At 44.0% G+C, this 25,663-nt stretch overlaps 1 protein-coding gene across 4 annotated transcripts in view; it reads left to right on the forward strand.

Moving 5' to 3' along the window:
- Nucleotides 1–25,663, forward strand: part of Sntg2 (syntrophin gamma 2) — a 203,156-nt gene that overhangs the window by 56,320 nt on the left and 121,173 nt on the right. For 2 of the 4 annotated variants that reach the window (XM_050126549.1, XM_050126548.1), the window contains exons 2-4: nucleotides 10,328–10,465; nucleotides 14,284–14,340; nucleotides 14,440–14,497. In XM_050126549.1, the coding sequence (XP_049982506.1) occupies nucleotides 10,328–10,465; nucleotides 14,284–14,340; nucleotides 14,440–14,497 (253 nt within the window). The remainder of the gene's footprint in view (nucleotides 1–10,327; nucleotides 10,466–14,283; nucleotides 14,341–14,439; nucleotides 14,498–25,663) is intronic. The other 2 variants (XM_050126551.1, XM_050126552.1) reach the window with 1 other exon arrangement.

Genomic DNA, 25,663 nt, shown 5'->3' on the forward strand with positions numbered 1-25,663 from the left:
TCTCCATGATGCCCCTTATCTGCCCAGCCTTGCATGTCTTCTGAACAGTGTTGCCCCCTTTCCCCTGTCCCACTCCTGATAGGTTCTCATTCTGTCCACGTGTTTCATGTGTTTATTTTTAAGATTTCACATGTAAGTGAAACCATGCCACGTTTGCATTTCTGCATCTACTTAAGAAAATTGATCACAGTGTCTTTCACATGTGCTAACACAAATGATAGGATCTCTTCCCTTGTTAAGTTCGAGTAATTTTCAGGTATGTATGCATATAACCTAATTATTGTATCCATTCGTCCATTGGTAGAAATGTAGGTTGTTTTCACAGTTTGAGACAGATGTTTCTTAAACATGGGGGTGCAGCTGTCACTGTGGTGTGATAATTTGATTTGTTAAAGTTTCAGTGTACACAGTTGGGGGGATTGACTGGGTGAAATGGCAGATGTGTCTTTAGTTTTCTGAGGCATTCACATACTCTTTTTTTTTCTTTTTTTATTTTTATTATTTATTTATTTATTAAAGATTTCTGCCTCCTCCCTGCCACCGCCTCCCATTTCCCTCCCCCTCCTCCAATCAAGTCCCCCTCCCTCATCAGCCCAAAGAGCAGTCAGGGTTCCCTGCCCTGTGGAAAGTCCAAGGACCACCCACCTCCTGCCAAGTCTAGTAAGTTGAGCATCCAAACTGCCTAGGCTCCCACAAAGCCAGTACGTGCAGTAGGATCAAAAACCCATTGCCATTGTTCTTGAGTTCTCAGTAGCCCTCATTGTCCGCTATGTTCAGCAAGTCTGGTTTTATCCCATGCTTTTTCAGACCCAGGCCAGCTGGCCTTGGTGAGTTCCCAATAGAACATCCCCATTGTCTCAGTGTGTGGGTGCACCCCTCGCGGTCGTGAGTTCCTTGCTCGTGCTCTCTCTCCTTCTGCTCCTGATTTGGACCTTGGGATTTCAGTCCGGTGCTCCAATGCATTCACATACTCTTTTTCCATAATGGTTATTCCAACTATATTCTCCCTCTCTTGACTTTTTTTCCACATTGTTTGTGATTTCGCCTAGCTTTGGGCATGCCAGGCCCAAATACACTTAAATACACCCTTCCCTCTCTCTTGACTTTCATAATAGCTATTCTACTGAGTGAGAGGTGACATTGCAGCATGGCTTTAATTGGTACTCATAATGTTGAGCATCTTTCTTTTTTAAAAATTTATTTATTTATTATGTACAGAGTGTTCTACTTGCATGTATGTCTATGTGCCAGAAGAGGGCACCAGGTCTCATTACAGATAGTTGTAAGCCATCATGTGGTTGCTGGGAATTGAACTTGGGACCTCTGGAAGAGCAACCAGTGCTCTTAACCTCTAAACCATCTCTCCAACCTGTTGAACATCTTTCTGCACACTTCTTGGTCACCCTGCATCCTCTCTGGAGGCAGCATCTACTCAGGACTTTTGTATAGTGTTTAGTCAGTTTATTTGTGGCTATTAAATTGTATGAGCTGTTTGGGAATTTCAAGTTAACTCCTTATCAATTGTATGTCTTTCATTGTTTCTCAGTCTGTGACTTCTCTTTTCATTTTGTTTATTATTTCCTTTGGGTATGGGTCAATCTTAGTTTACTACAATCCTATTTATCATAATTTTATTATTGTTGTTATTACTTACTATTATTGTTTTGCTGATATAGCCTGATGTGTTTTGTGATACTCCTTCCAAAAATCATTGCCAGACCAATATCAAGGAACTTTTGAAATTTTCTTTCAAGAGGTTCCTGGTTCCAGAGTTATGGCTGCATCTTACAAGCATTCTGTTTTTTTTTTTTAATATGATGGAGCATGCAAGTTCAGTTCCTCTCTTTTGCACATGGAAATCCCATTTGACCAGCACCAATTATTACAGAGACTGTTTTTTGTCCACTATAAGTTCAGATCCATGAAACCCTCCGTCTTCCCACAGTTGGTGATGTTAGTGGGAAGATTTTTATAATGTTCCCATTATTGAGGAAATGTCCTTCTGTAATCCACACTACTGTTTCTTTTTTTAATCAAGGAAGGTTGTGGAATTATTAAATACTTTATCTATATCGACTGAGATGATTGTTTGGCTTTTAACTTTTATGGTAACATGATGTATTACATTGATTTATATCTGTTAAACCATCCTTGTATGCCAGGGATGCACCCTACTTAGCCATAACACATACTGTGTTTGATATAACACTGATTTTATTTACTGATATTTCATGGAGGACATAGCTTCAATGTTGGACATATGGGTTATTTTCTTGTGGTGTCTTTGTCAGTCTGGTGTGAGGTACTAGCATCATAAAGTATATTTCAAAGTATTCCTTTTGGTCCTGTACTTTGAGAGTTTGGGAATGCTGACTTTAATTCATCTTTGAAAGTTTGATAGAATTCAGCCAAGAAGCCACCTGTACGTGGTCTTCTCTTTGTGGGGATCTTTTAATTAGTGTGTCAGTATTCTGTTTACTATTGCTCTGTCCAGGGGTTCCCATCTATTCTCAGTTAAAGCATGTTATGGTATATTATCCTAAGAGTATGTTCACCTCCTCTAGGATACCCAACTCTTTGGTCTGTGGTTGTCCTTAGCCCCTACTGGTATTTTTATTTTTTGTGTCATCTGGTATAATGTCTCCATTTTCCTTCATCATCACCTTATCAATATGTCATGAGTTTGTGGTGGTTCCTCCTTCCCCTTGCTGCTGAAATACACATTTGTCCTTTCACTCAATATTTGAATACCCCTCATTTTCTCCTCCGTCTAGAAAAAGGATTTTTTAATCTAAAAGAAAACTAAAAATTGGTTCTTAGATTCATTCATTTTTTTTCCTTGTGAATTTTATAATTTGTTCTGTTTTTCATTCTTTATATAAATTTCAGGTTTAGTTTGTCACTTTTCTATATCCTTGAAGCATAATGTAAAGATATTTATATTGTCTTTTTCTTTTTTAAATTTCTTTAAGAGTTTTTTTTCCCATACCAATGACAGTTCCCCATCCTTCCCCTCCTGCCGCTCACCTCCATCCTCCTTCCACCCAGTTCCCCATCCACTCCTCAAAAAGGGCAAGACCTCCCATGGGGAGGAAACGTCTAGTATATCAAGTTGAGAAAGCCCCCCCCACCCCCGTATCTAGGCTGAGCAAGGTATCCCTATATATCCCTTTTGGAATGGGCTCCAAAAAGCCAGGTCATGCCCTGGGAATAAATCCTGGTCCCCCTGCCAGTGGTCCCACAGATTGCCTAAGCCACAAAACTCACCCACATTCAGAGGGCCTAGTTTGGTCCTATTCAGGTTTTTGCAGCTGCCAATCCAGAGTCAGTGAGCTCCCAGTAGCTCGGGTCAGCTGTCTCTGTGGGTTTCCCCATCATGCTCTTGACCCCTTTGCTCATATAATCCCTCCTCCCTCTCTTCAACTGGACTCTGGGGAGCTTGGCCCAGTGTTTAGCTGTGGATCTCTGCATGTGTTTCCATCAGTTACTGGATGAAGGTTCTGAGAGACAAGCATGGATGCCCCTGGGAAGGGGAAATAGATAAGATTGGCTGGGTAAGTGGGAGGAGGGGAGGGAAAGTTTAAGGGGTCTGGGGAGGAGGACAGGAGGGAAAGGGCTGGTTGAGTTGAGGGAGGGACAGAGAAGAAGATCAAGGAAAGGGGTATCTAGATAGAGGGAACCATTATGGGATGAAACTCTCTGGAATCCACAAGGACAACCCTAGCTAAGACTCCTAGCAATAGTGGAGACAGTGCCTGAAATGGTCTTTCCCTGTAATCAGATTGATGTCTTTTTCTTTTTAATATAGAAACTTATAGCTATCAGCGTACCTCTTAAAACTGTTTTGGGTGGGTCAGTGATGTAACTCTGGGTAAAAGCATCTAACGTACCACCCTGCTGATCTGAGTTTGACCCTTGGGACCCAAGTAAAGGTAGAGGGAGAGAATCACTCAGCAAATTTGTCCTCTGACTTCCCCACGTGTACCATGGTGTGCATGTGAGCACACATGCTCTCTAATGTTATGATGTCATGCGGTATGATATGGTAAGGAAATGCTTTGGACTGTATCCTAGAGTTTTCTATTTGCTGTGTGTCCCTTGTTTTTTGTCTCATGTTTATATAGTGAGTTTTTCATGGAAATCAGTCAAATAACAATAGTTGGGACAACCTTCACGTTCTTTGTAAGTTTCAGTCCCCTCAAGGTCACTGATGAGAAGTTTGGCTTATGCTGAGAAATCTAATTTCTATTTGGTTTGGTATTCCCAGTTACTGAAGAACAAATCCTATTGGTTATAAAAATGCTTCAATGGAAATTACACATATAAACAATCTTATATTATATAGTGTCCAGTGGTCAATGACGAAGTTGCAGGAATAATGATTTTAATATAACACTAAATAGAAACAGCTTCATCTGGTGACCAGCTAACCATCGTGTCAGTGCTAACACTAGGTGTTTCCTCCTGTATAGACAGTGCTCATTAAAATAGATTTTACTTTCTGCTCAGCATTTGAATATTCCTTCTCTTTTCTTTTACACACGCATGTTGAATGTGTGTGTGTGTGTGTGTGTGTGTGATGTTTGTGCTTACGTGTATAGAAATCTGAGGTCACCCTCTGATGCCAGTCCTCAAATACTGCCTGCATTGTTTATTGAGACAGGGTCTCTAACTGGAACCTGGGTCTCTCCAAGCAGTTTAGTCTAGCTGGCCAGTAAGCGGTAGCAAGCCACCTGTCTCTCCCGGCTAGGTGCTGGGATTACAGGTACATCATGCCTGACATTTTACTGAAGTGGTGGGTCAAACTTCATTCTAGCCTAAGTGGTGAGTTCCAAACCAGTGAGAGACCCTGTCTCAAAATGAGGTGAACAAACAACCGAGGAACAGCACCCAAAGCTGTTCACTATATGCCCACTCACACATATGCGTGCCCACACACACGCATGCATACCACACGTAAGATAAAAGAACAGTTTGTCCTGTCGAATGCTCAGAAGTGTAATCAGAGCTCTTATGTTCTCACAGTGCGGAGTGCGTGGTGAAGTGAGGCCAGGGGATGTTTATGTGTCTAACAGTCGCTGTGTCTACATTGGAACTTGAATTCAATGTTCATAAACGACTGCATGCCTTAACCCTGAAATAACAGCATACAGATTTATCTCCACAACAAAACTGTCACTTTATTGTAAGCTGAATGTTGTATTGATACAAAACATAGCTCTCACCTCAGGGGGAGCAAGAGGCTGTTTATTTTAGAGCCAAATGTGAGTGATGATGGCCCAGGAACACACATTCAGCTTGCCCCAAATACCGTGCCTCGATGTGGTAACAGCTTGCTAATGTTTTTATAGTAACAGAACAAAAGATCATTATAAATCAAGGCAGTTTTCAAACACACCGGGGGAACCGTCAAGCAAGCAGGTTAAGCAAAGCTGGGAAGTCTCTGAATTTCAGATGCTGTCTGATGATACCCTTAGCTTTGCGGTTGTGAAGGTTACTCTGCTGTGAAGTCAATCCATCTCAAAATATATCACATGGTCATCAAAGATGGTGAGTCAGAAACAGATGTAGGCCATGAAGGCTTTTAAGGATCTGAAGACAGCCCAAGATAACTGAGCTCTGGGTTTGCTACGTTCTGCTTAGCAGGGTCTTTACCATGCATGTGGCTTTTCCTCCAGAAACTTCCATTCACAGCAAACAAAGGCAAGAGGATTCAGGACTAAAGTAGGGGAGGAATCATTGTCACATCTTCTAATTTACATTGCCTAAACTGTCCAATATGGGAGAAACAATTATATTCTGGTGGGATCCATACTCCATAGAATAGTGGAGTAGCTGGGGATAATAGGAAAGAACGTGATGAGCCTGCTCCAGGCTAAGAGTTCTTGGCCTCTGCATACTTTTCCATGACCCTGAGTTGGGGCTCTGGAGTGGGGGGGGGGGGCGGTAAAGCAGGTGAGAAAAACATTCCCTCTCCATCTGATGCTGTTCCTGAGGGAGTTTTCATCTCACCATCCAGTTTTGGGATGGAAAATGGCACAGTCGTTGGTGAAAAGTGACCCTGGCCTGCAGGTGTGGCATGGCCATGCGGCACATTTGCCAGAGACACAGAACTTCCAGGCGCTTTGCACGCAGCAGTAGCTACTTACGTAGAAACACAGAGGCTGTCCACCCAGTTGGGGGATAGCACCCCCTTCTCACTCAATCACTGTTGGGTTCCTAGCCTCAGATCTTTGCTTTGTGGTTAGGTTGAGGTTGACTGATAAAAGATCGTTTTAAATGCTGTACAAGTCCCACCCCTACCACCAATCAGCCATTTGTCGATAACCCTGAAATCTGTCAGGACATATGTATAGAGTGGACAAGTAGTGTTGATATTCAGGTTCATAGAACTAACCTCTCAGATAATCTGGGTCAAGCTTCAGTGACCTGTGAATCTCTGGTGATGACCATGCTGTGGAAATGAAGGGGAATGTCCATGAGCAAATCATAGAGCCTGGCTGGTAGCTTCATGGGGGCCTAGAGCGTGCTTCACAGTTGGCAAGCTATAGGCCTCACACCTATAGAGACTTACACTGTCAAGGACAGAAATACCGAAGCCAAGTGCTTGGTTCTCAGTAGTATCACAACCATAGATCAACATAATAAACTGGTCTGTATGTTGCCCTGACGTATGCACGTGTTGATAGGTAGAAGCTCATTCACAAGGCACAATTGGCGATCTGACTTCACTCACGAGGTCTTGACGTCTGGAAAGCTTTCCTAACCACGTAGGGGAAGTGATGAGAGCTTTAGAATTCTCTAAAACATTGTGTCACTTAGAGTCATCTCAGTTTTACGCTTCCAGAGTCAAAGCTAAAGGAACATTTTGTTTGCCTCCCCATTCTGAAGAGCCCGGGAAGAAGACTGGTCGAGTTCCTTGCCTTTCTGCACTTAGTAACTGGTTGATTTCAAGTTTCCCTTGGCATGTGATGTTTATTTTCTCATTCGGTTAATGTCAGCAGTGCTCTAAGGCATACTCAGTTCTAAATGAAGCAGGAAAATCTTCTAACTTGTCCCAATTTTCATCCTTCGGACAGTGGGATGGCCACAGGTGCTTCTTTTAATCCCAGGGGCTCTGACATCCATGTCCTCTGAATTACTAAACGTTTTGGGTGCCCTTGTGACAGAGACATCCGTAAGTGGCTGTACCCTAGAGATACACCCAGAAGCGCAAATGGATGAGAACTATACAATGTCTATCATTTTTCTAAATCCATGGAGGCCTACCTTAAATTCCTTGAAGGGAAATCAATTTCAGCAGGCAAGGGTTGAGCATAGAGAGCTATAACCTGGGAGATTTAGATCAGCAGTAATGTATGATACATGCTCAAACCTTAAAAAATAGCCCACCTCTGCTTGGAAGACGATTTTAAAAAAGCCCATCTTTGTAAATCCTGTGCATACCTACCTTCACTCACAAGCTTGCAATTACACATAAATATGACTCTCCTGTTCTATGATCATTTATTGTTCAAGTTACTCTCTCTCTCAGGAGTGAATTTTTAGATCGCTTGGGAATTGTATTCAAGTTCTTTTCTCAATTTAACAGAATGTTCATTTTCTACCATGACGAGTAAGACTATTTATACTAACCTATTGTCTGCTGTGTGTTCACATTTTTGTATATGGTATTCTTGTCATAGAGATGTTGACTATTTCTGTACAGCGAATCAATGTATTTCAGCTTTTAAGTCAGGATAACCCAGGACACTCCACTATGTGAGAGAAAGGAACAAGGAGGAAGAAAAAGAAGAGGGAGGGAAGGAAAGATTTTATTCTTGGATCTCACGGGGGAGAGGAACATTTCTCTGTCCTAGGAGTACTGACTCTGACTGTAGGAACCTGAAGCCAGCCTTGAGCAGAGTAATAGGATCCTCCTGGAGCAATAACTCTCCTTCTGCAGATCCCAAGAGGAAGCAGAGTAGAGAAGGGAACCAGGACACTGGGGCATAACAGGAGATAGTGTCGGGATTTTATGCCTTAGTGTTGACCCTTCAGGCAGTGAAGGGGGAGCTGCATGGGACTAGCAAAGAACAGGTGGGCACAGGACTGCAGTGTTGGTGGCCCCCAGGACAGCAGAATGGCTGAGGTAGAAGCAAAGAGGTACCAGAGGGAACTAAAGCCCACAGCAGTGCAGAAGGCAATGTGGCGTTTCCTGTGAGATGGAGACCCCTGATTTTTTTTTTTTTTTTAGAAGAATGAGGCCATATGGAACATCTTAGCAGGCTTCCCTGGGCACCATGATAAAGCTTGCATGTGGGGCCTGGGTGGCAGCAGGAAGGCTCAGGACAGTACTGGATCCTACGGCTGCAGAATTAGGTGTATTCCCATATAGGGCATGCTTCAAGGGGCTTGTTGGAGATTCAGACATGGCAGTCAGAGGGCCACATACACCCTGGGCAATGACACTGTCCACCCTAGAATGGAAAACTACAGAAGAGATGAGGGTTTATTCTTTATTAGGTTTTTAATTTCCTTATGAGTGAGAAAGTCTAAGTTTACTTTAAAGAAGTAGATTAAGGTAACTTTGATTTTGGGTACTGTGTGAAGGGAAAGGTCCCTGACTATCTCGTTAAAGAAGGCTCGTTGCTGGAGCTGTGGTGCAGACATTAGAGTGCTGGGTTAGCATTGGGCAGGAAAGAGCGAGTTCCTTTTTCCATTGTGCCTGGATTTGGTGCCTCCTCACAGCCTGGTATCTGGACTACACTGGTGAGTTTTCTGAGAATAGCGGTCAGGGTCTGCAGAGGTGCAATAAGGAGTTCCCGGCACACCCCCTGGATGTTGTGTCCCATTTGTGTCAAAGCACACAATTATGTCTGCCAAGCTAATTATAGTTGGGGGTAAGTGAATGTTTTCATAGGAGGAAATGATTTGAGCAAAATTATAGTTTTGACTTAGAAAGCTTAATTATCTCCAAATTGGTTTTGTTCCTGACTTTTTTTAAAAAAAACATTTGAGGAGCTGATTTCCTGGTGTCACCTGGATCATAGGGCAAAGGAAGGCAGCAAACAGCCCATGTCAGGTCTTTATTGAGTCCTGCTTGATCTTCTTGATGAACTTTTAAATATGGATGGTGTTAAATATTAAAATGTGTGCTCGTCAGTCTCAGTAGCTGTGAGAACGTTCGTGATAACACCATGAGGCAGGAGGATTACACTGAGTCACAATGACAGAGGTTTCCATGGCAATGCTGTTGCTTCGGGCTGTGATGAATTAGAGTATCTTGGGGGCTGTGGCGTGTGGGTGACCTACTGGCATCAGAACACAGAGAAGAACAGTAAGTGGACAGGCCAACATGTTCCTTTCAATAACATGCCTTCAGGGAACCACCTTGCTCAATGAGGGCCTGCCTTCCACAGTCCCATCACCTTCCAGTGGTCTGAATTCTGGCTCCGGCTCCATCCATGGATTAAACCACGGATCACCTCAGAGACGATCTGATCTCGTCCTCTCTAGAGATACCCTCAAGAAAACTCCACTTAGAGTCTTCTAGGCACTTCTCCATCCAGCCAAGCAGGCCACAGAGAATAACCATCCCAAAATGTGTAATTATAATATCATAGCCTCTTGTTAAAGGGCCAGCACCCTTTCCTTGGCTGTCATCCTGCACAACTGTTCTCTCTTCTGAATGGATTCCCATTGTTTCCATTCTTGAGTCTCTGGGCACAGGGATTTCTCTCACTAAGACAACTCACTGGTGCAAACTGCTTGGCTCAATGAATTTGCTGAAATTAATATCCAATGTGACTGTGGGCTTGACATACCGACATTGCATGAATTGGTACTTCATCTTTTCATGTCCGCTGAGAGCCCTGCTTGTCCTCCACAGCGTGAGCCCTTCTCTTAGGCCTTGTGTGATTTCCCTTGGTGACAGCCCCTGTGTCGTGGTCTGCAGCTGATAGACAGGTTCTCATTGTTCTGGGTGTTGGCCCCCAGAGACTCTCTGTGTTCTGCAGTTTCCCATCTAGAGCTGGTGAGGTTGCCCTGCTACCCTGAATGCCTGTTGCAAATGGAGAACAGGATCACTCAGCATCTCTGGTTTGAGGATGGGGAAGCATGTCTCAGGAAGTTGGGGAAAATCCCACGCAGCGTTTGTAGAGTCCAAGGAAAGCCCAGCTTTCCAGAGAGATCTACTCAAGATAGATCTGTAAATCCATCACATTTCTGCCATGAATGAAGAGACGTATGTGCACGCAGGGTAGAAGGTGGCGTGAGAGGAAGTACTATCACCTCTCTTTGCGGAGAACTGAACTCACTTGTTAATATCACCGCTTTGCATCCTCAGACCAAAACTGTGCTGGCCTTGCTGTATGACGAAGGGCTGGAGAATGCCTACGACGTCCGGCTAAAGCTGACTAAAGAGGTGCTGACTATCCAGAAGCAAGATGTCGTCTGCATCGGGGGAGCCCCTCCTGGTGCGAATGTAAGTGCTCCTGCTTCCAGGGCATGGCTCAAGCCCAGGCAGGTCCAGGAGCTTCCGAAGAGCCCTGTAAACACCACTGTCCAGGAAGGTCCTGTGAGAAGTCGGTATGCTGCAAGACATCTAACATCTATCCCCCAGGCCTGGCTGATGAAGTCACAGGGTTAAATGCTCGTTTGGTAGTTCTAGCCCATGCCTTCTCCACGGTGGCTTTTTAATGTTGCATGTAGAAGTGAGAGAGGTACGGTGCGTGCATGTGTGTGTATATGTGGGAGTGGGGCGAGGTGAGGTCATTGTATGCATGTGCATACGTGTAATGTGTACGGTGTAGTCATTTGTATGTTGTGTGGAGGCCAGAGGTTGTCGTCAGGTCCTCCTCTGTTTCTCTCCTTATCTTGTGATACAGAATTCCTCACTGAACCCAGAGCTCCTCAGTTTGGCTAGGCTGGCTGCCCAGTGGGTCTGCCTATCTCTGCACATTTCTTAGCGTGGATACTTCTGGCTAGGAACTGAATTCAAAAAGTGATATCACATATCTTTAATCCCAGCACGTGGGAGGCAGAAGAAGTCATGTAACTCTGGGAGTCTGAGGCTAACCTGAGCTACATAACAAGTTCAAAGCTACTCAGGGGCGCGTAGTAAGAGTCTATCTAAAAAGCCAGAACAACCACCAAGTGTCCTTTGTTGACTTTCATTTGACTAGTGCATGGTTTGGAACAAAGTGGCCTTCACATAGCCCATACAGCAAGTCTGGTGGATCGAGTCATTTAGAGGGCATGATCAAGTCACTGAGGAATTCATCATTGTGGTCAGGAGAAATATCAAGGCAGAATCTGTTGTATGTCGAGAACCACCCATCAGAGTCAAGGTCATAGCACTCAGAGCTGGGTAAGGAGTTGAATGGGTGAGGTGATTGACCCCTGGCAATGTGTAGTCTGGACATTCTCCTTCAAATGGGCACCCCCTTTTCTACACACAGACCCTCACTCACTAATTAAGGAACAGATGGAAAACTGATGACGACATGTGGTGAAACCTTCTGGGCAGTAGATGTGTTCCGTAGGGCAATTCACTGAATTCTCAGATTTTGTTTCATGCCCCTCCCACGATGGATTATGAAATGACTTTTAGAAGAGATTGCATTTAGAATTCAGCCCAGAACATTGCCCTAAAGATCAGCTGGTACTCACACCTTGGCTATGGTCTCACTTCAACTGTGCTTGGTTCTCTCCACCTTTCCTCCTGACTAGAAATATGTCTTCTCTGGCATAGATAATTCTTACCTTTATGCATCTTTTCATCAAGCACAAAGGTTGCTTTGAAGTGCAAGAGGCAGCTCTCCTATTGTATTCTTCTTCACGTTCCTGTGGGATGTTTTTACCCACTCTAACCCCAGCTTCTTAACTTCCAGACTAGAGTTTGTTACAGCTTCAAACTTGTGTTCAGATGTGTGTCTCTGGGATCCTGACTTCCCTGGATGATGAACTATGATATTGGAACTACAAACTAAAATACGCCCCCCAAGTTCCATCGTAATGTTGCATTACAATACAAACCCTACCTAAGGCTCTTTTCCAAATAGGAGATCTTCTGTCCCTACAGCAGAGTTTGACTTTTATCAAATCTATTAAGATATAAATGACAAATAAAATCACATGTATCTAGCAGTAGAGTATGATGATTGGATTTATGAATATGACTGTTTGATATATGTATAGAATGATTGCTCTAATTAAAGTTATTTTTATATATATTATATATACATATATTATCGTGTATATTTACATTGTTTGCATGTGTGTGGAGGTCTTGGGGATACTAGAGTGTGAGATTTACCCTCCAAGCAAACTTCAAGTACACAGTACAATATTGTGAACCATCATCCTCATCTTGAAGTCAGAGTCCCAGAACTTAAACCTTTTTATTTGTATTTTCTTAAGGCAGTCTCCCAGGCTGCCCTCAAACTCCCATGTAACCAACAGATAGACATGAACTTCTGATCCTCCTGCCCGTATCTTCTAGGTGCTAGAATGTCAGACATGGACCAGCACACCCAGCTACAAATTACCAATCATATAACTCATACCTTTTGCCTCTGGCCAATGTTGTTACATGTGCACCTTGTAACTCAGGTGCCCAACAGAGACATGACATCATGCTATATTCTTCTTTGTGCCTGAATTGTCACAGTATATTAATAATCTTCTGCAGTTCATATGTGGGGTGACAGATAAGTAACTTCCCTTCCAGTTCAGGGTTGACTGGTATCCCACTGTGGAATCTCAATCAGCTCATTCATCCTTAGATACTCGGCTTGTTTTGAGATCCTGGATGTGGTGATGAATGCCGTGATGAATGTGACTTAAACTGCACACTGCTGCTCTCTGCTGCTCCCTCTTGCTGTCCTGTGAATGGCAACTCTCTTTGTCCCTCAGATAAAGAGTGACAATGTGTCTACAACCGGAGCCAGGTGCACTTGAGTGTGGCCTAGATGAGGAACATGAAAATGACTGTTCTCACACTAGAGTCTCTAAACTGCGCCTCTTTCCATGTGTGTTTTTAAAAATGGTTTATTACTTAGACATATGATCTATGCACAAAATATAATGCTTCTACTTACAAGGCTAAGCAGGGTGTTTACCCATGGACCCTGTAGTATGTTTATTTGCTTTTTTTTTTAATTTCTTCACCTGAGTATATGATGTGTCTAAGGCATCAGCTTTGTTGGGGAGTGATGGATTCAGACCTCCATGTTCTGCTCTTCTGGAAAACTCTCTTAGAAGCACAGGCATTTGCCACCACAACCAGTTAAAACTTAGCTATCGTATAACCGACATACTCCTTCCTAAGAGCATATTTCCAGGTTGAAATGGCGGTCTGTGGAAGACATCACACACGCCAAGGGCCACAGCAGCTTTTCCTACCAGCCTGCTGTTTCTATCTGTACTATTTTGGTACCCAAGTCCCAGAAAGAAGCGGGGTCCCTGGGTGTCCTGCCATAGTCCTCAGCTTCTGTCCTTGCTTTTCAAACATTGATTCTTTGGAGCCCTTCATTCTGAATGCTATTACTTTTCAGTTAAAGTATGATGTTTATGATGTTTATAGTGTTTCGAGGGAAAAGAAAAGCTTTTCTTTGCTTATTATTGTACTCCAGTCCTCTCCCTGTCCTTCCCAGCATGATTTCTGCATCTTGTGTCCCTGTGTAAAACTTTCCATTGTATTTAGAACACAGCAAGAAGAAAGACCATGCTTTCATATGGGAGAGACAAGATTCTGAGTCTTGCCAGTTATGGGTGTGTTATGTTTTTAGCTTCTATCATCATATTGATTTAATTGTTATCAGCCATCTGTGTTCTGGGGTTATGAAAAAACTGATTCCTCCAGAATGCACGCTGGTGATGGCAGAGACAAAACGCGGGGAAACCGCAGGCATGCGTGCTGAGGATCTCCCTTCTGCTGATGGCAGGAGGAGACCAAGTTAAAAGGGAGCCAGCTTCTATACTTGGAGAATGGACATGGCCCTTGTCCACCTGGGGCTCTGTTGTCAGAGCAACGTGAGGACGAGACAAGCTAGCCAGCTCTGTAGCAATACCTTCCACAGGACCTGATTTTACCAGCAGCCTTTTTTCTGTGAGAAGACCACCATTTGAGGTTGGCTATGGTGCTGCTACTGCAGAGGTTGGAGAGTGATAAATTAGATTTCATTTTAAAAATTGCTTGAGTTTTAATTAGGAAGTTATATGTTCATTCTCTTTTCTTTTGTTCATTCTCTGGTAATGCATTGTAACCTAAACTTATGTTTTTCCTAACATTTTTTAAAGCACAGAACTGTTACAGTCCGGAGACAGCCTGTGGGTGGCCTGGGCCTAAGCATCAAGGTATGAGCTTGTTTCCTCCCCCGTCCCCCGCCCATCAGGCCCCAAAGCCTTCAGGGTCAGTCCTGATAACTGTTTCCTTCTCCTGTCTCTGCCATCTAGGGGGGAGCAGAGCATGGTGTCCCTGTCGTCATATCCAAAATATTCAAAGACCAAGCAGGTAAGACTGGCCCTGGTGATGGGCATGACCAGTGACTACTATGAGAAAATGGCTTTTGAAGTGATAAAATGAGCACACAGTTATTTTGGCTGCATGCTTTAAGTTAAAAGTCACTACGGAGGCTATGTGTTGTTTTAGAGGATGAGTCTGGTCCCCTGATATGTGCTGGCTTCCCTCTCCATTTCTCCTGACCCTGTCAGCCCATACAAGACTGTTTCTTGTGCGATGTGTCCATGTACCACAAAGAGCACTTACTGCTACAAGTCTGAGCAATGAGTCTCTTACCATTGGCTTAAACATGAGGAAACTTAAATGTAGGTGATACCCTGTCGTGTCCACTGGCATTTAGAAAGAGTCTGTGGACATGAAAGTAACTTACCCATTGTAGAACTCCAGACATGCTCAAGAGTGACCCAGAAGGGAAACGAAAACCCACCGCTTAGACACATGGACATCATGTCATTAGCTGTACATCAGGCTGTGAGAGGAGCCCCAGCTATGGTTAGGAATGGCAGAACTCTTGTCTCTGAGAGGATATGTGCACACAAGAGAAGGTGAGGGTGGGACTTCCTTATGGGGCAGGTAATTCTCAGCAAACAGGCTATTTCTTGATGTTCCCGGATAACTTTGTTACTGGACACATTGCTGTCAGCGTCTCACAACAGCCTCCTCTGTCCTTCCTCTAGTTTTGCCATCCCAGCCCAGCCTCTGCCTGGGAAGCTCAGTCTCCACGGGCCAGTATGCTGGGGTTAATATGGGCAGTCCCCTGCAGTCTGTTTTCCCAGGGTGGAGGGAGGGTTAACAAGCATCCTAGCGCCTCAAATTAAAAAGGATGGAAGACAGGACCCGGAAGTGGGGTCAGTTTGGTGAGCTCCCACACCTCGAACTGAGACTGTAACTGGGGGTGGCAGTCACTATGGATGCCTGTGGTTCTGAGTCTGATGTGGAGGAGAGACGAGCTTGAACTGTCTCTCAAAGCTTTCTCATCCATTTCATCTGACTGTACCCAGACAAAAAGCCAGAGTTAGTCTGGTCCAATTTGCCTGGGTCTGAGCTGCTCTGAATGTCCTAGGTAAAGTACTTTAATGGCAGGAGGAATCAGAAAGCCTGTGCCATAGACCCATCCAGGCCACCGACAGAGGTCACAGACAGCATGGAATCGTGTTGCAGAGACAGTTCAAATGAGAGGCGGATTTCCAGAGAGATTGTGGAGCCCCATGACACCTTTGGATAAATTTTTGGGAAGGAGAAAAGTGTCCACATAGTTCATTGTGAAATTGGAATCTACATGAGAATTTGTCATCATCTAGGACGTTTAGAAGTCAATGCCTGGACACATTTTTCTCCTTTCTGAGCACAGTGGCAAACCCTGCTTGTAGCAGACAGGATGTCTAGTTAGGATTGAAATCCAATAAGCCTAGGGATGCAGCTTTCTGTGCCCACTGCCCAGAGGCAGGAAGACACTGCCTCTAGGTCTTGATAGAAAAGATGGAAGTATGCATCTTACTACACACACACACACACACATACACACACACACTTATCCCATCCCCCTCCCCTTGGTGGCACCAAGGATTTCATTTGATCCGAAGATATGAGCTGAGCTCTATCCTTGGCAAACAGGAAAGTGAGAGACCTATATAGTTCTCGGAATCAAATACTAATTCTTTTTGAGATTTTTAAAAAAGCATTTAGAAACAAATGCTGTGCTTAAACCGGACTACAGGCCCAGTGTTGTTTATCAGATGTAACTGTGGAGCTGACATGCTTTACAGAAGCAGAGACTCTGGTGCATCGAAAGTGAAATTCTATAAGTAAGGAATAAATCAATTCCCTTATGTGTTAGCTGTGTTTAATTACTTCTGTGCCCCTGGCAGCCCTCTTCGTGGCTGATTAATAATTGAAGGAAGACTGTTCGTGGGCATTTCTGTCTCTGCAGGTCATCTTCGTAAACATTATCATTTCTTTTTCATTGGTGCGTTTCTTATTTTTTTTAACTTGTGGATAGGAAATGCTTCAGAAAGGGACGAGGCTAAACAGCAGAGGAGTCAGTGAGAAATTTCATGCTCAGCTGAGAGAGAAAACCTTGGTGCAGGACAAGTGGGAGTGAGACTGTGGTTTTGAGAAGGGCAGCCTGAGTGAACTTGTTGAAATCACTTCTGCCTGCTTACCCTCATCAGATGCGTGTGGTCAGAGGACCTAGGACTTAGAAGATTGCAGATGGAGCTGCCTAGCATGAGGACATGCTGTCACAGTGCTTTGAGGGAATGCTTTTCTTCAGCTCCTTGGAAGCCTCTCATGTAACTCCAGTCCAGCCAGGCTTGATATGAAGGTGGTTTCACTTTCCATCTGACGTCCACCACTGACATCCAATACAGAGAGCCTGTTGATTGTGTTAACCAGGCCCAGTCCCTTTGTTACAGGAGTGATTTGGAGACACTCTTCATGTCCTCATTGTGCTGGTCATCTGCATCAGTTAATCTGTAGTTTCGTGTATAAAATGTGTGAAGGAAATGCAAGCATTGTGGTTACAGTTAGGATTAGGGCTTGTTCTCACTTGTTCATATCCTAATGTATAACAAGGTCTCAGAGTCATAAACAGAGGAGAGCTGGCTCACCCTGAGTCTCTATAATGTTGGAGAAGGGAGGCTGCTTGTTGGTTCCCTGCCACCCGGCTAGCTTAGACCCGGAACAATCACACAGAATTAAAACACTGCTTGGCCCATTAGATCTAGCTTCTTATTGGCTAACTCTTACATATTAATCTAACCCATCTCCATTAATCTGTGTATCATCATGTGGCAGTGGATTACCAGAAAAGTTTCAGCATGTCTGACTCTAGTGGTGTCTCCATGGCATCTCTCTGACTTAGCCCTTCTCCCTCCCAGCATTCAGTTTAGTTTTCCCTGCCTACCTAAGTTCTGAACGCGGAGAGATCTGATGCTTAATAAAAGGAATCCCACACTAGCTCAGAACTAAGAAATATACAGGTATTTTTTAATAGATAAAACTTACAAATCAGAATTCTCTGCATGAACGATGGATAAAGATGAGATCCAAATAAACTGAACCAGCAAAACTGGGGTCCAGGGGGGAAAACAGAGAGGAAGAGGGCCGGATGTGCTTCCGCATCCAGGTAGTCTATGAGGCCATGCCCCAGTAGGCAGGTAGTTGTTAGCTATACACCCTCCTGCAGCAAAGTTCTGCCCTGCTATAGATCCAAAGCAGTTTCTTGACTCATTAATGGTAATCACAGCATACAGAAGGGAAATCCCACATCATCTATATGAGGCTAACAGAGGGCTATGCCTTTACATGAAGAATATGGTGGGTGAATGGAGTATAATGCTTAATGCCCAACATTGCAGCTCTGGAGGATGGACCCCACCACAGCAGGTACACTCATCACTAATGCATGAACTCATCTGACATTTGACTATTCCCAGACTTGAGAAACAGAGCCTGCATTTCTCACCCAGATGTGGACATAAAGAGCGCATACTGTTAGCCAGTTAAGTATGGAGTCTTCAGACAGTCTAGGAACTGGGCAGGAAGATCACAAACAAGAATAAGACCTTGAGTTGGGAATACCTTCTTATTCCAAGAGAAACTGCCTGTATTCCAGGATACTCCAAGATGTTCACCATGAGTTGGATAGGTATTGCAGCATCCCCAGGAGAAAGGCCTGCATAAGCAGGGTGTTCTATGCTCCCACTCTCTGACCACCTCAGCTGGCCCTCAGGCTATTCCTTCTGTCTTACTCTTAGGAACAAGACTGATGTAGCCTGTTGGATCAAAGAAGAAAAATCTCTTATGTATCTAAGAATTTGTCCAACGTTCTTCAACAAATAGTTCTCTGGGGAATTCAGTGAGGAGACTGAAGTTGTCTGTTGCAGGACAGGCTGACAGTGAAAGCTCCCACCACACACACTCAGAAAACAGGGACCACATGCTGTGTGTAAGATATTAAGGATGATTGAATAAGAAAACATGGCTGTTTTTTTTTTAAAAACTGTTTTTGCTGTATAGGTGATGGTGTCGTTTTATGATTAAGAGGAGCCACTTTTGAAAAGTCCAGGGGTAAGGGTATTTTGCACTTTAAATGTCACTCTCAGGAGAGGACATCCTGGAAGCGCAGGTGCAACCATTCAGGTCACCTTGCGGGATAAAGAGACCCGGATGAATGACACAGAAGTGCTCTGCTGAGCTCAAGAGTGAATGGGCAGAGTTCAGATGCCCTTTGTAGCTTAAGTGTCAGGCTGCTGATGGTGAGCAGTGGTAGCAAGAGGGCAGAGACTGAGCGCTGCCTACTGGTTCATCACCTTTGGAAAGAGGGGAGTGGCAATGACCTTGATAAAGTGACCTACACGCCCTGTGGAGTTAGGTGAAAGCAGGGACAGGAAAACAATCTTCTGTGATCTGTGCAGAGAGGTGTACGTGCATGGGTTCAGAGGACACAATGGAGATGAGGAATCAGGGAAAAGAGGATTTAACTTGAATCGGTGGAGAAGGGAACTCCTGAAGGACACAAGTGGATAGAGATGATGCTGAGAATAGGGCTAAAAGGGAAGGCGGGAGTTGAGAGGGAAAGACGGTGCTGTCTCAGGTCTGGCTTTCCCATCCTTTGGGAAGTGATCTTTCGTGTCTCCTCAGCTGTGGAGCATGGAGGTAAGTTAGTGAGTGTGACCAGCTTGCAGATCCTGATGGCATCACCCAGGAGTGCCATGGTGTCGTAGAATTTACACCACACACTTAAATCCACCCTAGGGTTCAGATGACGGCAACCCTGGCCCCTATGACCTCAAAGGTTCAGAGTCTTACAGGTCTGTCCCTCCTATGGCTCAGGGACCAGATGATCCTGACACTGTCGACAAACCAGATGCTCAGCTGTGCATCTTGGTCTCCAGATCCTTTTTAATTCATGGTGTGATGTTTGACATCATGGCGGGGAGATTTGTCATCACATATTTTATTAAAGAAATCTTGAAAATAATTTAAGAGCATTAAAACTTCATCATAAATTTCAGTTCCTTTGATTCTTCACCTACTTCAAATCAATTTTATACATGTCTGCAACTTCTTCATTTGGTAACTGCAAAACTCCATCAAATAGGCAAAACATCCATGACTGCTATAATTGCAGTCCCCCGTCCTTCCTTCCTTCCTTCCTTCCTTCCTTCCTTCCTTCCTTCCTTCCTTCCTTCCTTCCTTCCTCCGCCGTCCTTCCCTCCCTCCCTTCCTTTTAACATTTCCCTATGACAGGCACAGACTTTGATTTTGCTTTTGTAGACTACATTACAAAGGGAGAGGGAAAACACAATACATCGGAGCTGGAACTTCTGTGTTCCACACATCATTGTGTAGCCTCTAGGGATCCATGAGTTCTTGATGGGATCATCCCCATATTTCAGAGGAGGACACTGAGACAGACATCTGGAAGAGTTTTCCTAATGACAGACAGCAGGAGCAGGAAGAAAGCACTTCCAGGCCCTTGCCTCCACGCCCATTACTTCAACACTGTGAGGATGGTACCGCAGAGTCAGAGTCTCTTCTTTGTTTATTCCTGAACATTCTTTGTATTACTCCTGCTCTGGGTGGCTGTTGCATAAGGCCGAGTGATACTGAGCTTGTAGTGACAATGGGAAAGATGCTTGAAGCAACATTTCAAATGAACTTGGTTGTAAGACCAAAATTATTCCTACTATAGATTATTCTCATTGTTGGTTGTTTCATTGAACACAGAATTTTATGGATTATCTCAAATCAGTTTCTAACTAGATCCCTATGATAGTCTGAATCAGGCTCATATATACTTGAGTGTTTAATCCACAGTTAATAGAACTGTTTATGAAGGATTAGGAGGTGTGGCCTTATTGGAGGAGGCATGTCACTAGGTACAGATTTTGAAGTTTCAAAATCCCATACCATTCCCAGTTAGCTTTCTCTCTGCCTTAGGCTACTGCTCTAGGGCCATTGCCTTCCTGCCACCCGTTCCCTTCTACCATGCTCCCCACCATGATGATGACAGACTCTAACACTCTGGAACTGTGAGCCTCAGATTAAACATTGTCTTGATCAAAGAAAAGCAGCTAAGACAATCACTTATCTCAAACATTTTTATATTTACACTTCATTAGTCAATCAGAAGACTTTCAATGTGTATACATTACACTAAAGTTTGAGTTTTTCCTACCATGAAAATTTGCTAAAAGAAAAATGGTAAAGAGCTTTGTTCGTGCAGCTTGAGCCCAGACTTTGAGGCTCTATCCTCTGTGCTTGTGGCTCTGGGTGAATGCTTTGTGCAAGTACTTAGTTAATCCAGTAGGGAAGTGATTGGTGGTAAAATATGGGTTTTGAAGAAAGAAGGTTTACTTTTTCAACCAAAGAGAACATGGGATGCATATGATAATGCTGGCATGCATGTGCCTGCATTTAGCTTGTGCGGTTTCCTTCAGGATTTTGTCTCGTGCATGCAGTAGGGTAACTCTATTGAAAGATGGCAGGTCTTCATCCCAGGTCTAAGAGGGAAATGTGGGCAGTCACCAAGCAACTCCACTTCCATCTTCTGGGAGGGAAACCTACCATATTCTTTCCTTTCTGCCTCTATAATTAGAGTTGGAGCCCAAATTCTCCCTCTGAGGAGTTGAGACAATGCATTTGCCATGAGTTCCTATGAGAGCTTTCTTCCCACCATGAGCTTCAGGATCTATTTTCCTTTCAAGAATATTCTAACGCAGAGTATGGAGAACATGGTAGCTGGTGTATAAGTACACAGAGACTGGCCTGACTTATACCCATCCCCTCCAGTTCTACCATTCAAATCCTCCTGCTCTGGCCATCCAGCTAGGCTCTCTCAGATACCTGACCACCTTTGTCCCATATATTTTAGTGTCCCCTATATATAACTGGGTCATCTTTTTTGTGCTCGTGTTCATTGGTGACTCTCCCCATTTTGAGAGATAACCTACTTCATTCCCAGTCTTTCAAGCTATTCTACTCCCTGATCTTTTTTGGTCTTTTGTAGCACTTAGAAGATTCACAACGTGGTGTGGTTTTGCGCTGTGCCTAGGTTAGAAGAGAACAGGGGAGCAGGCATCAAGCTTATCTTCCTGAGAATATGGCTCAGTACTAGACAAGGGGTCTTTGTCTTTGACTGGAGACTTATGGGGAGCTATGTGAGAACCAGATCTGGAAGTTGGGGATACACAATTAAATAGGAGACAAGCAGAAGGGCTGCTGACACACTGAGGTAGGGAATGCTCTTTGAGTGTCTTTCAGGTTACTGCACTATGGATCATAGTTAAAATGTGTAGTGGTAAATAAAGATGTGTCAACAGCCTATTTGTTAATTGTAGTTACAAGTTGTTGCTAACTAGAATGAAAACATTAGAAAGAGCATTGTAAACTTTTCCTTGCTCAGATTGTAAGGCTACATTGCCTTGTTATAAATTTCTAGAAATAGAGGTCCTCAGAAACTGCCCCGCCTGTCATGATCCTACGCTCTTCCATATAGGAAACAAGATATCACTTACCCCATTCTCTATCTGTGGGTCATGACCCCTTTGGAGGGTTGAATGACCCTTTCACAGGGATTACCTAAGACTGAATGTTTATATTATGATTCGCAATAGTAGCAAAATCACAGTTATGAAGTAACATTGAAAATAACTTTGTGCTTGGGGTCATTACAGAGGAACTGTACTAAAGGGTCACAACATTAAGAAGGTTGAGAACCACTGACATATAGGAATGTCACACCTGGCAAGGGAGTTGGCGAGGTTTTTAATAGCACAAAGACGAACTGCGAGCAGAAACAGCAAAGGACACACAGGCCAGGGCAGACTGCAGAAATCTCATGAGTTCTCCTCCCTTCCCACCCTCATTTCCTTTCTTCTGTGTTCGTGAGATCCATCATGAGTGTCTAGCATCTTGCTAGCTATTGGGACACAGAGTTGGACAGCGCAAGATCCTTAGGCTGGGAAGCTCATGGGCATAGTGAAGAAAGCTGTGTTGAGTCACTGAAAACCTGTCTGTCTGTCATCATGTTGTCTCTAGTCTCTCAATCCATCTCTCTGTTTATCTTCCCATGCTCTTTCTGCCCATTAATCTACTTCTTTCTCAACTATTTATCTAATATTTTCAGTATTTTCATGTATAGGTACACATATATACATTTTAGTTTTGATCTTTCCATATACATGCATTTATATACATAAATGTTCATTTCAAATACATATTTTGTTAAAAGGACTCAAAAATATAATTATAAGAACATAAATTTAACATGATGGGAGTTTATATAGCTCTTCAATCGCAGTGTGCAGTATATTTGGTTGGCCTGTGATTCTCATGTGAGGTGTGCTGGCCTCTGTCAGATGCCAAAGTGATCTCTACAGAGCCAGTTAGAACCTGCCTGTCCTTGGGAAGACACACTGAGAACTCACCTGGGTCTTGAGAAGGACAGTGACCTATCTTGATTCCGTGTCCTCATTGTAGAAAATAATTGAGTTGAAGAACCCAAATTTCTTGTTCAGTAACAGCCACAACACCTATCTCCCACACGTGTCTGGAAAGCTGTGGGTTGGGTTCCTGGTGGCTACGCGGGCTTGCAGAAGTTCTTCAGACCTGTTGCATTTTCTGAGAATCTAGGAGTGGTTGGCCTGGCAAAGCCTCACTCCCTTTGATAGGTGCATTGCTTTTCTTACCGGCCTATGACTCTGAAGAGAAGCATCCCCATGCCCTTCCTGTGTTTTTTCACCTCTCTGCTTGAATCCTGAGCAGAGGGCTGCGGCAGACAGGCAGCAGTGAACGCCTGACAGGACTTAAAGCTGAGGATGGATTTGTGTTAGCATCTATGGGAAGAACGCTTCCTCGTTTCCCCTAATAGAGCGACTGCAAATAGCAATGACCAGTCACTTAGAACTGAGCAGGGCACGTGGCTGTCACCCTGCAAAGTGGTAATATCATGTCACGAGAGGGAACCCCACCAGCTTCTTGTGATGTCAGGCTGAGACCCTGGGGCATTCAAACGTGGACACTTGCTTTTCCATCTAGAGATGCCCCTGGAGTGCATTCGACAAAAGCCGTCTGTTCAGGATTCAAGGCTTCATGCTCTTCAGGGTGACTGCCTGGGGACCCGGGTCACGCTGAGAAGAAAAGCACTAAGTGCCCTCTTTCCCCAGTGGCAGCAGGCTGAACACCTACCTGTGAAGGGCATGTGTAAGCTTTAGTAGAACGGGGCTGTTCGGTGTGAATGAGATGCTAACACCGGGGATGTGAATTTTCTGCTCATTTTTATCTTCTTTGATCTTAACTCTGCTGTGTGGCCCTGTCGCACCCTGCCCATATAAAATGATTTATAAGTGGAAATAGCTGGCTGAGCTTCAGAGCCCCTGTTTGTATCACTGCTACCAATCCCGCTCCCCTCCAGTCACACCTGCATTCTCTCAGGACATCCACCTTGGTGGTGGTGACGAATGGATAGACAGACGGACAGACAGACAGACAGACAGATAGATAGATTGATAGACAGACAAATTGGTTGAGAGAGATAAATGATAAATGATAGCAGATTGATAGATCATAGATATATAGATGACATATAATAGATATAGATTAACAGGTGAATAGCTGACAGATGGATGATAGTTAATAGGTAGATAGGTAGATAGATAGATAGATAGATAGATAGATAGATAGATAGATAGATAGATTCTAACTTTCCCCACAACTGTCACCTGGCATCAGAGTCCTACCATATACCTTCATGACACATTTTTGCCATTAGTTTTTTTTCCTATTTGGTATTTTCATCTATATTGCTTAATCTAATACTGAACATTTTTGCTTAGCCCTTATACTTCTCTGATTTCCACACTTTCATGGAAAATCATTAAATTCAATAGCAATAATCTCTATTTTCATGGATGTGTCTGTGGCGCCCCTATTAGTGCCCTGGAGTGTCCGTCATGGTTACCGACTACATCTGGGTTGGAGGCTGCTCCATCTCTGGCCCTTTGCTTCTGAAGTGCAAGGCTTTCCCTTCAGAGGGTATCTCTCTTCCTTCATTTTGAGGCTATAAGGAAATTGCTCTTGAAGTTTAAAATATGAACATTCAGGGCCACTGGGAAAGACATTTACTGTCTTCTCTGGATCTGCTTGCCAGAGTAGATCACAGGGAACCTCTTTTGCCTGGCAAGGTGGACATGGAGTCAAATTTGGAGTTTTTATATTAACTTTTTTTTTCTTCATGGTTTACTGTGCTAAATAAGCTTTGTTCTGATGTCAGGTTAACCTGTTCTTAGACCTACAGAAAGGAAGCTCTGGTTGCACCCCTGAATTGGGTCACAAGTCAAAGGGAGAATAGATCAACTTTCCTTCACTGCTAAGGCCTCAATAAAAGATAAGCTTTTAAAGCTATCAGAGTAAATAGAACTTCACAAGGATAATGAAATTGACTGCAGAGCTGAATGAGAAATGTAAAAGCCCCCCAAAGAATCTTGAGCTGTTTCAAGAGCTCTGAAGCACACATTATCTCTTGCAGATTTAATTTCAGTTCTGTGTAGGAATTTCCATTTCCAGTGGCTGAATTGAGGCAGAACCGAAGGAAGGTGAGCAGGAACACCATCAGCTGTTGTCAATTAGTGACAGAACCAGATCGCAGGCTTGGAGGATGGAGCTGGTGGTTAGATAGATACTTGGGTTCCTAGACAGGACCCTCACAGATGATGCCCAGACCAGTGTCCTCGAGCCTGCTCATGCCTAGTCAGAACCCACACAGATGCCCAGACCAGTGTCCTCGAGCCTGTTCATGCCTAGTCAGGACCCACACAGATGCCCAGACTAGGGTCCTCGAGCCTGCTCATGCCTAGTCAGGGCCCACACAGATGCCCAGCCCAGTGTCCTTGAGCCTGCTCATGCCTAGTGAGGACCCACACAGATTTCCCAAGCACATGATATTTGAATCTCTTAGAGCCTGTCCAGGACCTGCACAGATCCCCAGGTATGGAGTTTGGGGTGATCTTTTTCTGCTCTTAAAGTCACCCAATTGGATCCTTGGCTTATGCCTCTGGAAGCCTCCTGGGAGACAGAAAGCACCATGTAAGTGTAGGTTGTATCATGCTTCAAAGTGTAGCCTATAGTGCAGATGGCCCCGTTATAGGTAAA

This window comes from Alexandromys fortis, unplaced genomic scaffold (genome assembly GCF_014885135.2).
Source record: "Alexandromys fortis isolate MF-2015 unplaced genomic scaffold, M_Fortis_MF-2015_v1.1 scaffold_237, whole genome shotgun sequence".
Classification (NCBI taxonomy): domain Eukaryota; kingdom Metazoa; phylum Chordata; class Mammalia; order Rodentia; family Cricetidae; genus Alexandromys; species Alexandromys fortis.